We start from the raw sequence: 14,929 nt of genomic DNA on the forward strand, positions 1-14,929 counted from the left end.
TTAAATACATTTTTATGGTCGAAAGTTTGCTTATGAAATCCTAACTCTACAACACTTTCAGTCATCATTAAGTGATGAATTTAAACTAATCTTCACCTCTTACAATTGAACCAACCGACTAGTAACATCTGGAATTCTCGATGTCTAGACATGGGCTTCCGCTTAGTTTATGTATATATAAATATCATTTACTTCACATTATGTTTAAACTTTGCAAATTAAGACATTTTTATGTCTTACTCTGTTCTTCATTTATCTCATAAAGGCACCAACTCTTTATCTGGGTCACTTTATAGGGTACTGACAACTTGACTAAGATCTACACGGTAATCGAGATCAGTGGTTGTAGACGTCGGAGGGGGGATATTGACATAAATAACAAATAGACTCATTCACTAGGTACTTGGAGTCACACTCTAAGTGTGCGGGCTAATGACACTACCTGGTTGCCCATACTGAAGTAGGTGGAGAGAGATTCAAATCCGGGATCTAGTGGCTGAAAGTCAAACGTTTTGACCGTCAGACATGGCTCAAAATCAATCACAATAATCCAGATGCTTTCACCCTTCGTCTTCCCTTCTATCTTGAGTTGTAAAACTATCTTAGATTTTTTTACCCTTCAAATCTATTTTATCATGTCGAATCATATTATTTATTATTACATTTTCTACTACCCTTGATTTTTCTATTACTTTCATTTAAACACATAAACATTGGTACAAGGAGGCACCGCTCGGGTGCCCAAACCGAAGCAGGTACTTTTCTTAGGGGGCCACTCTACGAGCATTTGATCCAGAAGTCTAGTCTGCAAGACAGTTGAGCAACGTTAGGAGATGCAATCCCTTGGTAGCCAATGACCAATAGGTTTATTCACCATTTATCTATGCAACCCTCACAGGATGCAAATATACCAACTAAGATTAGTAAACATTCGAAATATGAACAACAGGATAACTGAATCTATTTCAAGTTAAACTGTCAATTATTTAGTTTTTCTTTTTGTACGTTATAGTATTTCATTGTATATATTTGTTATAATTTCCTCTTTTTAGGAAACCCAATTTCACCGTCAAGTAACTAAGACCATTATTTTTCTGAAAAGAAAAAAAACACATTGTTTTTGGAGTTATCGTTTTCAAATGAAAATGTTTATCCTATTTTCTACTCACTAATTAACAATTTCCTCCTACGTAGACCAAGAGTGAAAAAAAAGAAAGGAATCTTATTTTCAATGTTAAAGTTATCAACAGCATCAGTTCTATCATTAACACTATTATTAGTACCACTGTTGTTGTCATTATCATTGTTAATCCTTCTTTACACAAAATGACTATTTTAAATAAATTTGGATGTCTTTCAATTATTCATCCAAGTGTACTATTACTTATTCCTCTAGTGTTATTAAATAAAACTAGCGCCAGTTTGCAGAGTAAGTAATTTTAAATATGTTCTCTTTCTTGTACATTATAGTTATTATTTTCATATATACATGAGGCTAACTGATCAGTATCATGTATGTTGTGTTCTGTTTAGTATGATCTAATACACCTCAGTTATACTGGAGGTCAGCCGCAGCCCCGTTAGCTCAGTGGTAACATCTCTGACTGTGAAGTCGGTTGACAATAGATCAATCCCACCAGGGAACATCAGTCCCCTCAGAATTACAAGTACACCTTTCTGATGAGTTGTGGCAAATAACACGAAATCCCTATATCGAGTAGCATTTCATGTCGGCTACCTCCAACCACCACCTTTACATGACTAATCACTGAGCAGTGACTGACGTCGTCGGGCTTGTTTAGCCATCTCAGTAGGGCTGATTAAATTCTACCGATCAATTTGCAATGTGCCCATAGGTTTCTTAGTGAATCGACATTGTGTGTACTATGTTGAAGGTGATCGACAAGGTTTCCTGTCGACTACTTTCAACTGCGTAACAGAGATACGTATATGTTGTCTCTTGCAGATGAGTAAGAAGTACATTAGTAAAGGTTTGACTCATTGTCTTAGATATTCATTCATAGGGTAACATCTTTGGTTTTCACTTTGTTCAGAATTTAGTAAGTTTAACATAGAACACAAGTGTGGCTTATGGAATGAGGTACAAAAACCTTAGATTTGTTGTTGGGTTAGACTCATCTTATTATGAAGTTCACCCAATAAATACAACGACTAGTAAAAATTAAAGAAAATGTACAGTGCATCACTTTTCTTTACTTCAAAATACTCATTTTTGATGATGCCTCTGTTCTGTCTGCATTTCCTTTGTTCATAACATACCTAAAAGTCCTTAGAATTTGTACTCTTCATCTGCCTCATCGTTTCACATCGTTTTTTCCAACTTCAAATGTTTTACTGGAATCGTGTGTACAGACAAATTGCCCATATACTATAATTCATCATCAATCATCCGGTCAGGGAATTAACTGTCAGAACAGACAAACCGTCTACGTGTACGTCAACGTTTGGGACTATGTTTGCAACCTTTTTGGTTTTATACTGTTAGCTTTAATTCACTTGAATAAGCTACCTACATAAACACTTATCAACAGTTCAAGTTTCACGAAATATTTTAACAGTTCGGTTTCTATAGTGACTGGACAAAGTAATATGTGTAGTTGTGTATATATAGGAAAACTATAAACACAACTTAATTTTCAGGAAATGAAGTTAACCTATCAGTTTTTTTCTGTTGATGAATATCATATTATACAAAAATGTACAAAACATTTTGTGGATTGTAAAACCCTTACTGATTTCTATTGAAATCACAAACCGATGTAAGTTAAAAAACCATTGTAAACCTAGAAGAACTGGATAACCCTTTTGTTCTAACGTAGGATTCCTCAGGAGTGTACATTCACGACCCGGAGACCGGGAATCCAAGGCAGGATTTTTAATCTCATGTGCAAACACCTAAGCTCTAGACCATTGAGCCCAGGATTCAGTGGTATACAAGTCTAACTGTAATCAATTCATGATATTTCTTGTCCATTTTCTATTGTCTTCGGTGTGTAACACGTCCTTCACTCCTCCAACATGATGTATTTTGTATATTGTTTTAAAAATTCTTTTATTTTTTATTTTTATTTTGTTAAAACATAGTTATACCGCATTTTACCAGCCTACCTCCATCTATCTCACAATTTGTGTATCCATCAACCGATGGTACCAGTTTCCCACCACTTGAACTTGTATGTCGAGCATGGCCACCTAATTCTAAGCTGCATATTTTAGCCCAACAATTGACATCACCGGGATTCACTGATCATACATTTGGTGCAAATCCAGTTGTTTCCACTTCATTGATTGCTGTCAATCCTAGTCATCATATTAATAATAATAACAATAATAATAATAATGGATTAATGCAATTACCTTATGGTCTTGGCAGTCAACGATATGCTATTTTATCCGCTACACAAATCACTAATTCTTATCATCCAAATTTAGATGGTACTATTTCTAGTAATAGTGGATATCAGTCAGTTAATCCACTGATTATTCATGAAACTTTAACTGATGCAATTCGTGACAATCCTGCAGCTGGATCTCATGATGAAGTTGCTATTCGTCTTATAGTTTCTAGTCAATCAGAATTAAGTCAAATGGAATTAATACGGTTACATTGTTTAGCTACTACTTCATTTGGTCGTAAATTAAGTGCACCATTCCGTGTGCTTCCTGCTAGTAAGTTTCGATTATTTTTATTTTATTGCAAATTAGTTTAAGAATTCTGTTATTGTTATGAATAAAGGCTTGTAATTTCCTGGTTTTGATATTGTGAACTGTAATTGATTAGTTTCTGTTAATATATTGTACAGCCTGAGCAGATTGTATCGGAATAGTGTTATATCGCAATTGTTATTAGCTGTCTAAACTCAGTACCTTAATGGATAACACGTTGAGTGTTCGAGGCGAAAGGTACTGGCTCCGAGTCCTGATGTGAAAATCAATCCTGAAATGGAGGTACATCCATCCGATGAGTCTTAAATTTAACGAAGTGCTCATCCTGGATTACACTGTAGTGAACAGAACACGACTGGTTGGGGACAATCGAATGTATTTAAGCAAAGATTACAGACTATCTCAATAAATTCTGATTACCAAACAATGAACAGTCAATTTGCAAATTAACAACCAATTGTTTCAATCTTCACTGTTTCTTCTCTTATTCCATTGCTCATGCATTTTCCAGACGTTTGCGTTTCATTTCAGTTCTTTCCTCATCGGTCTTCTGCCAAAATACATTCTATGTCTGACCCACACCATATACTACTTATATGGATATAAGTAGACCACACCACAACACTACTAGTCACACATCAAATATGCTAAATGTTATATTTTATTAGTTATACGCAACAGCTTTTCTGTATTTAACAGTTCTTTTCTAACTCAATACTTTTTAATTCAACTTTAATTGGTGTCGTCACTTAGTGATTAGGGCGTTTGAATTTCAGCCACTAAGTCTCAGATTCGAATCTCGCTTCATGTACTTCCGTTTGGGCAACAGGGTAGCATCATTACCTCTCTCACACTTAGAGTATGCCTCTTACCCAAGTACCTGGTGAATGATTCTATGTAGTGTAATGTAATCTAGACTACTCGCGCATACTTTCCCCTCATTTAATGCATAATGTTTCCAATTTTCTTGATCTCTCTCTTCACCTTGTTGCTCTCATACACTAAGTCTTTGCCATCTATTTTTTTCTGATGTCTATGTATTTGTTCCTTTTTTCGATTTCTTTAAAGGTTTGGGTTCATTCCCAACTCCTAGAAATGGTGGAACATCTTCATCTCATACTGAAAATGTCGAATTTCTGCGAGGGAATATTGCTATTGTTGACTGTTATTTACCAACTAATAGTTTTCCTAAACCAATAATTGAATTTGAATTAAACAACACGGTTATAGATCTTACAGGTAAGTAAAAATTCTTTATGTATATATCACGCGTATTCGGAACCAACTTCTAGTTCTAGGTTTATTGAAATAAAAACAGTTTGGAGGAAATCTAGATCACTAACTATTCGTCTAAAATATGGTGGTAGTTGCAAACTATCTGGTTTATGTCCCTGATTAGTCGCCGCAGGCTTTCGATGACACAACTCAGGCAGATGCACTCACTTCTTATCATCCCCTCCATCTTAAATCCTAATGTTCTTACGTAAACTCGGTCTTGCCGAGTCTTATTTATCATACGTCATCCTTTTCATTGTCATTACTACTGAAACTATCCCGGTCGCTTTTTTACCATATATCTTGGTAAATTCATCTCGTTGTGCCATATTGGTGGGGGAGGGCTTAACGGCTTATCCTCACTACTCAATTACCGTTACTATATATAAGTCCCAACGGTGTTTGGATTCAGAAGGCAATAGGAAGCGGCGACTACAGTTTATTAGCGGATAGCACAGATAACAATGTTACAAACACATCAAGCAAATTGGAGCAGAGGGGCTAACATTTGTATGTGAGCTAACACGGAGGTGAATTTATGGTCAAATGGAATGAAGACACAGCGAGGCACGACAAAGGCTATTAATAGGATTCGAGTAATGGTTCATCGGGAGATATTTGTGATATTAATATTCAAGCTAGAGAGAGATATGTGCGTAGGCTTTCATATGTGACCAAGTGTGCACGTTTATACAGATATGATAGTGATCATAATAATATAGAGATATAGACAAATTGTTACTATCCGAATAACATTGTCTGTTAAAAAAGTTAATAGAAGGACTTGATCAAAATCAGCCGTAAGCGAAATTAATTGTAGGAGGGTTGCTTTAGTGGTATGGCTTATTGAAATAAAAACAGTTTGGAAGAAATCTAGATCACTAACTATTCGTCTAAATATATGGTGGTAGTTACAAACTATCTGGTTTATGTCCCTGATTAGTCGCCGCAGGCTTTCGATGTTGCTGTAGTGGTATGGCAACTTTGTGCAACGTATATCTGTACCAGGCTTTACGTTAATAATAGTGACTGACTGGCTGGCCAAGTTTACAACCAGCTTTGCTTTATCTATCTCGATTTTACCAGCCTGACCATATCACTAGCTCCCATTACGAAAATCTATGACTCAAAAGAAAATCGTTTTTTATTAATAACGTGTTATTACCAATTTATTATTGATATTATTATTATCATTATCATTATTATTGTGTATCAAGATAATCTAACTGAATACATGGTCCACTTAGTAGCTCATGACTTTTCGCTATCCTCAATAACATAATTGTAAGACATCAAACTAGCCAATTACCGTATTAAAATGTATATGGTTGAAGTATTGAAATTTTCAAACACCTTACTGTATACTGTCTATTTCAATTACACAATTCAAAATTCAACCATCATGTATTCACCTGTTCTTAGCATCATTTTGCGAAACTTTCTAAGAGTGGTTATTCTTTAGCATACAAAATTACAGAAAATATATATTGTATAGTAGTATATTATAAATACCATAATATACTGACTCCGTCCCATTTTATTATGAGAAAGCAGCATCACTAACAATGCTGGCTGGCTGAATGAAACATCTCATTGTCGTCACCTCCGCCTAGTATATTCACATAAGTACAACTTCAACCTTAAACTCTGGTTTTATTTATATTTATTTATACACATAAATATTGGTATAAGGGGGTACCGGATACATATGCGCCGCACAAATCTCATTTGATTTGTGTGAGAGCTGTGATACTGCTCAGGTGCCCAAAACGAAGCTAGTGGTTTTCTAAGGGGGCCAAACCCGGAGCCTTTGACCTAAAGGTCTGATCCACAAGGCAGTGGAACATCGTAAGGAGGTGCAGTCCCATGGTAGCCGGTGACCAACAATAGGTTCATACGCCATTTGTTCCCTCAGGATCCTGGAGCTCATGTACACCATTGGTTTGGAATGAGGGTTTTCCAACTCCCCTAGGTGGACTTTCCGTGTCCACCAGCCCGGTTAAACCACCGGTCATTCGATTTTCGTCCTCTCAATTTCGTAAACAACAGTAATGCCACTATGAGAAGGCAGTGAGTAGGACTTCCCTGTTAGAGGCTATATACGCGTGGCCATGTGAAAGCATTTCGAGATGGAGAGCGGACTCTCCCCACTCTTGGCCATACCAGGGCATTTTGGGGGCAAACTTGGTTTTAGTCTTAATGGATCTGTCTGGCATAGTAAGACTTAAAAAAACAAATGTTGCATACAATATGACTCGTTTCTATAAGATACCTATCGACATGAGACATAGTGAAACACGTCTGATTTATACCATTCAACGATTTTTGTTCTAATCATTTTATAAGTAATATTGACACAAACAATATTTGCCGAGTTGATGTTTGTATCTGATAAAATATGTAGTTCAAACTTGACAATTTTTAAACAGGTTTTCTAACCATTCCTATCACATAATGTACACTCTCATACGTACATACATACACACGCACACATACGTAGATACTTGATAAGTTATATCATATTATTATTATTTTCTGAACTACTTATATTTTGGCAACTTAAGTCAGTACACACTGTCAAGTTCTTTAATCCTCGTCTTATGTACACATGTACATACTTTTATACCAAAACTTCATTTACTACTTAACATATCAAATAAGTTGGTTCCTAATCACTTGTATTTACGGCATGAAGTTTATCAGAACAAACTTTTATTCGACTATGAAGAGCGAAAAAAATAAGGTTATCGATCATTTAAAGATATTCCACTATCTCTATTATCTACAACGATGATTGTTTTCAAAGATAGAGAGAAACTTGTGGTCGAAGAAAAATGGATTGACTATTTGAAAAGATATAGAAATCCGATTGTGTTCAATAATGCTTTTGTTGTTTAAACACATAAATATTGGTACAAGAAAGCACCAGATACATATGCGCCGCACAAATCTCATTTGATTTGTGTGAGGGCTGTGATACTGCCCAAGTGCCCAAACTGAAGCAGGTCGCTGTGGTCTAGTGGTTAGGACATTGCGTTGTTCAATAATGCTGGATTGAAATAAAGCGTTTTTCGATTCGATTTTTAAGAAGAGCGTACGTCAAGTATGAGATAGATAGTAACTTACATACAAATCTTTTTCCAGTCGCCTCAAAACGATTAGCTTCCACTATACTATACAGATTATTGCAAAACTTATCAGGAATAGGTCGATTTTCGATCAGATCATGAATGTAGTTTTTCATTTTTTATGTAGACATCAAGTGATTATTGGCAACTCTTCTGAGGGGATCTAAATTTGTCTAGACAATCTGCAATTCATTATGTTAACTATATGATGGTGAAATTTAAACTATGTACAAATTGTCCTTCTGTGATTCTTTGTAGCTGTTTCCTACTTTAACCTAACTGCTAAATATTACTACTACAAATACTTCATTGTTTTCTCCCCATAGTTCATATATATTTTTGTAAATTTAACTCATAGCATTGTGGAGCGGTGACTTAGTTTTTAATCATTCGGTTCCATCTTCGAACCCCTTAACACCTATCTTGATTTTTATGCAACCTAACAATATTGCTAACCCTCAAACATGAAAAGCATGCACCAAAGACAAGTATATAAACTGATACTTGGTAAAAATAAGTTGTATTATCGTTTTATTTATGGTCAGTCCTTAGAGATTTAACAAAACTAGATAAATCTCCATAGTTGTGACTCAGTGTAGTATACATACTCTTGAATTTTAACCATTGTATCATAAACTTTAAACCACACCTTATCTGAAGTGTTTATTTCAGCAACTTTCTGAATAATAGGTATATCTTAAAACTTCATATTAACTCTGCTTGATAAAAAGCCTAAAACAGGGAAGTCAGTATTGGTTAAATGAATCATTAGGTAAATATGCTTGTAATGTCTTATAAGATGTACATTGAATGATGTATAGTGATTGGTAATTTAAATAGAACGCCTATGTACGTCTAAATCGCGTAATAAACACAATATAGTTTATTAGTTAGTTTGTAGCAGCTAAAGAAATTTGGATACTACCTAGTTGAATTATCAGATTACTTATTAGGTATACACCTATTTAGCCATCTCTTCACACTCAAATTGATGTGGGTATGTGTATGTGCTAAGTTCATTTTTCAAAATACATTTATACGTAAGCTATCATTATTCATGCGTGTACACATAAAACCACAATTTAGCCTTGTAAAAATATAGGATATTAAAAAAAAGAAACTAGATAGAATAGTATGTATTCACATATCCCGATCATTAACTGCTACTTTGACGTGGTAGTCGGGTTCTAATATTATGACAACCCAGTCAAGGTATATTGGCTGGAACGCTTATTCTTCTAGGTCCCATCATACCAGGCAGTGCCCCCATAGCTAATTAACACCATCAAACGTTTACAAAGTAGTGATGGCGGCAAGGTGTTTCCCTTAGACAGACAACGTTTGCAGTGATGCTCACTTCTCGAAACGGAAAGAAGGTATCAGGAAACGTCGGCCCTAAAAACAAAGCTCCTCGTCTTGCCCTACTAGTTTCTGCTGGTGTTAGTTTGGCATTGAAAGTATGGGGCCAACACATCCTAAACTACTCACAGAAGATTGAGTGTGACCAGCCTCAAGCTGTTGTCCCTTAAGCACTGCAGTCATACTACTAATTCACTAAGATCACCCTCAAATCTGTTTGCCTTTCAGTTGCCTTACTAAGAATTAGCCTTCCATAGTGTGGGCAACCGTGAAGTGACAACCTCATATCTCTAACACTGTCCTCGGTATACATATATCTAACGATTGTTTACACATCTTCACCAGTGTTATCTATGGTTTTGCTGTTGAACTACTTGGAATTGTTGACCTCACATTAAATACTTTTGTTTCAGTTAAATATCTACCATACATAACTCGTAAATTATTTATCATCGATAATACAGGCAGAGTGAACCTCGAACTTATGAGTTAGTGGTTGAAAATCAAATATCTGAATCATGTAGCTCATTTTAAAAAGAAATCAAAACTGGAATTCGTATTTATTTCCGTTAGCATGAAGTAATGTTTTCAATGGGTTGTATAGTTTTGTCGCATCTATTACAGAAGTTCACTTTGTTTTTTCTAACAAATGCATTTTCATTCATAAATCATTATTTTGCTTCCTTGTAGCTTCACAAAATGAAAAATACCGACAAATTACCCGTCCAGACGGGAAAAGGATTAGTTTATTAATACAAAATTTTCAACCACGTGATTGTGGTATCTATCGTTGTGTAGCAATCAATCCATTAACTAGAGAAAAGAAATATTCACCGGATGCAGTAAATTTAAAAATAATCAGTAAGTCTTCTTTTTTTGTATCTTCCTATCTTTCTGTATCCGTCGTCTTTGTTACTTCTTTTTCTTCCATACTTTAAATGTAGTCAATATACATCTATCTCTTCTGAATGTGTAAGCATAGAAGTAGATTGGAAGAAAGCTAAGAGATAGTGGCTAAACGAAGACACAGCATCGACTTGTCAAGTTATTAACTCCTAAAATAAGTCATAAAGATGAATGTCGATTGCTAACCTGGTCGGAGTCTGTAATCAATGTCTAGAGATACTGTGTGACATGGCTGATAATCGGTTGCTACAAGACATGTATTCCCTCTTTGTTTTCAGTTTTAATTGTCTTTAATTGTGAATACATCTCAGTCGTAAAGGAGATCAGTCACGGCCGCGGTAGCCCAGTTGCAACATCTCTGAGTACGAAGTTGTGTGACATGGGATTGATTCTATCAGTTAGCATCAGTTCCTTCAAGATTACAGGAACACTGCTGATGAATGACAGATAACATGAATCACAGGTCAAGCAAGGTTTTCTGTTGACTACTCCTAAGCAACACCTTACTCTTTATCTTCCCTTATATCTTGAGTTTTAAAATTGTGTTTCACTGCTTATTTCACGAATTCGTCCTTGTTGGAACAGGTGCATCCATTCTTTGCCTCCCCCCAAATTCTAAGCTTCTGAATCACTCGTATTTTTTATTTCGCTAATTTATATCTTCTTGAATCATATCTTCGATCCCCAATCTTTTTATCACTACCTATTGTTACTAATTCTACTACTCTGGTACTTGCTGTAACAATTTCATCTCTCTGTGCTAATGGGTTTCGGCAACTTGAACCGGTGTACATACGTATCAGGTTTTACGTTGCGACCAACTGACTGAGTGATATGGTATGGGAACTTGAACTAATACACACATAGGCTGAAATGACACATACTCTGACGACATATTGATTCTCTCGAATTCATAAGCCAAACAAACATTTTAGTTCAAGACCCTGCAATATTGTACACATACAGCAGCTCTGTTAGGTATCGAACTGGGAACTTTTAGGTCTCACAACAAGCACGATACTTTTGAATCATTAAATTACACACTGTTCAGTTGATACCACTTCGTGATGTTAGTTATATTCAAGTTGCGAGAATAATTCAAAGTAACGACACAATTATTGTCAGTGTAAAGGGTTTATGGATTTATTATGGCCACTGGAGTTTAACCACATAAAGTGTGATAGGCAGTTACTCATCCGTGGTATTGGTAGTTGATTCTGGGTTATCGTGAACAGATTAAAATTATACACGTTAACCATTGAATGTCAGTTTAGTAGTTTGAAGCTTTTAAATGCTCTCCGAGAGACTTGAAGCTGTTGACTTCACCCTCCCCCTTGCAGGTTGGCGAATGCGTACTAATACTATAAAGTCCCAAACTACACAATGCCTTCTGGTTTTCAATATTCGTCCAACTAAGGTCATTTTGTGATGTAGGCATAGTTTTTTTTATAGATATTACTTAAAAATAAACTATCCAAGTTGCGTTAGTGTTCCTTACATATTCGAATCATTTTTCTAGATAATAAATTTACAGCAAACAAAACTATTCCTTCTTACCCGCTCCCGTAGCAACACAAATATACATATACTTTCATATATATATATATATATATATATATAGAGAGAGAGAGAGAGAGAGAAAGAGAAAGAGAAAGAGACATGTAAGCTTACCCACTTTACTCTCCTGTCTAATATAAAGATGACATTGTGGCGTGTGCTACTGACGTCGACAGATATAAGTAGTATGTGTATCACCAATCGAAAGTGAAATGCCTTGCGGCAGAAGGTTAAGAAGACCGAAGAGAAGAGAACAGAAAGTGATTAATATAAGAATGAAGGAGCCAACAAGTTTGACATTTTGCAAATTAAGTATATACTGTATGGTTCTCAGATTTTACTAAGAGATCCTGTAATTTTATATTCAAATACACTTGGTTCGCCCCATTTGTATTCTCATTCACAACAACATGTCAGCCTATATTCTCGTTTATAGACGTAATTATCAATAAATAATATTTATGACGGTGATACTATCACACTTTCTCCTCTCATTTCATATTTCATTCAATAACGATAAATGATAATTTGTAAACTAAATAGTTTTATTCGAAACAATTCGTACAGGATGCACATATGTTCATGAGAGATCGATCAATCGCAGTCTTACACATGAATGGAAAGATCTAAATAACCAATATATACAAATCCCCTTTATTTCCCTTTATTTTTATCTATCATCAGTGTTCATTATACTACTTCATTACATTTGTGTCTGTTCTCGAGACCATATTCAATATTGTATCTCTCCATTCCCTTATTTATTTTAAGCGATAACAATAGCCCCTTATGAAATAATGTAAATAAACGAGTTGAAGGTGTTTCTAGTGCTTTAATTATTTCATCTACTTTCCGGTATAAAAATGTGTAATGTTTTTTATACCTTAAAATTCATCTAAGGCTTCATCCATTCCCGAATTACTGTATTTCTGTATAGATCATCAGTTTCTGTATTCATGTTGTTGTATTTCCTACTTTCTATTATATATATATATATATGCGCCACACTTCATTCGATTTGTGTGAGAGCTAGAATACTTTCGGAGCGCTCAAGCTGAAGCAAGTGATTTTCTTAAAGGACCGCTCTCCGAGCCTTTGACCTAAGGGTATAATCCACAAAGCAGCGGGGCAACATTAGCTGAAGGGCTTCCATGGTAGCCAGTGCCTAACAATAGGTTCATACACTATTTGTTCTCTCATGTTCATGGAGCCCATGTACACCATTGATTTGGAATCAGGGTTTACTAACTCTTTTAGGTGGATCCACGTTATCCACCAACTCGATTTGCGTGCAGGACATTCTCTTTTCGTCCTCTCAATTTCGTAAACAACACTCCATTTACGATAAGGCAATGAGTAAGATTTCCCTATCAGTGGTTGTATACGCGTGGAGGAGCTGACTCTCTCCACCCTCGTTCGTACCAGGGCATTAGAGGGCTAATCTTTGAACACATTGCCTCATTCGACTAAATCCTAATCTCAAAACACTAATTTGATGAGGACGAGAAATATATTCCAAAATGTGAATAGACAAAGCTAGAATGGTAAAAACATAAGAATATTCTTACATTTTTCTAACTCATCTATACAGTAACTGTAGTGTTAGCTAGTTGCAAAATGAATTGATCCGTCATCATGTTCCGACACATGATGTTGTCTAGAATGTGGATCAATCAAAGCTTTTGTCCTACCAAGAAATAACAACTCTTTGATTGATGAGTACATTTTTTGTTATTACATTGTATACATTCATTAATGTAATCTTCTGCCGTAAATTTATTTCACTAAGACTTATGCACATGGGCTGTAGTATCCTGAGGGAACAAATGGCGTATGAATCAATCGTTGACCACCAGCTACCATGGGACTGCATCTCCTCACGATGCTCCACTGCCTTGTGGATCAGATCTTTAGACCAAAGCCTCCGAGTGTGGCTCCCTAAGAAAACCGCCTGCTTCAGTTTGGGCACCTGAGCAGTATCACAGCTCTCACACAAATCAAATGAGATTTATGCGGCGCATTTATATCTGGTGCTTCCATGTATCAATATTCATGTGCTTAAATAAAATAAATAAGTGCATTATGCATAAATTTTATTACTCTTCGTATTTTTTTTATCAATCCTGTCTGAAATATATTCTAAAATAGAGTAACGTAAAAATCACGTTCTTTAAGAAAATTTATGCTTCAATATCAGAGTGTTTGCATTTGTTTGATAAACAGCTTATCTTTTTGTATTATTTTTATAATTTAGTCCCAGATGTTCCTGTTGCCGGAAAAATTCGTGTCCCTATGGCGTCGGAATCCATAGATCCTCGGAGTTCAGCAGCATCCCAAGAAATAGTCGTTCGAGAAGGTCAAAATGTTACATTGTTTTGTATTATTCAAAGTGCTCCACCTCCCATTGTCACTACTTATCCATTTGAACAAAATTCCACTGCACATAATCGTTTTCATCGAAATAATTTATTTGGTAAGTAGTTATTTTCCTGTTATATATTCTAGCTGGGATAGAAAATGGTTTGGAAGTAGGTTAACTCGAACCAAACCGAGTTATATCATTAGTTCATGGAGATATTGACTTTTGAATAACTGAAACATACTGGTAGATGCAAACTCCTTATCATCTGGTTGTGTTTCATACGGTAATAATGATTAGTGATTAATGTTACTTGTCCAAGTGCCTCGACATCGCATCCACTATATTAATATGTTAGATGGCAATGTTTGGAGGTAGTCGACAAGAACCCTCCCCCTCAACCTAGGTTTCATGCTATTTGGCACCCATCAGAAAGATGCACCTCTAATCTCAAGGGGACTGATTCTCGTTGGTGGACTCGGTCATGTGTCACTCAGCTTCATAGCCAGAGTCGTTACCATTCAGTCATTCAGGATGTGGCCCGAACCTGCATAACGTGAGATTGAATCCTTCATAAGCCATCAGTCCCCTCAAGATTACAGATACTTCTTACTGATGAGTAGTGCGAATAACGCGAAACATAGGTTTGGCGGGGTTT

The 14,929-nt window shown here is 35.7% G+C and overlaps 1 protein-coding gene across 1 annotated transcript in view; it reads left to right on the top strand.

Moving 5' to 3' along the window:
* Positions 1-1,326: 1,326 nt before the first annotated feature.
* Smp_127810 (hypothetical protein) overlaps positions 1,327-14,929 on the top strand; it is a gene marked incomplete at its 5' end in the record, with an annotated part of 63,615 nt that continues 50,012 nt past the window's right edge. Inside the window, 5 exons of the mRNA XM_018798596.1 lie at positions 1,327-1,429; positions 3,106-3,690; positions 4,756-4,926; positions 10,140-10,310; positions 14,167-14,385. Of these exons, the coding sequence (XP_018653523.1) occupies positions 1,327-1,429; positions 3,106-3,690; positions 4,756-4,926; positions 10,140-10,310; positions 14,167-14,385 (1,249 nt within the window). The remainder of the gene's footprint in view (positions 1,430-3,105; positions 3,691-4,755; positions 4,927-10,139; positions 10,311-14,166; positions 14,386-14,929) is intronic.

This window comes from Schistosoma mansoni, chromosome 7 (genome assembly GCF_000237925.1).
Source record: "Schistosoma mansoni strain Puerto Rico chromosome 7, complete genome".
Lineage (NCBI taxonomy): Eukaryota > Metazoa > Platyhelminthes > Trematoda > Strigeidida > Schistosomatidae > Schistosoma > Schistosoma mansoni.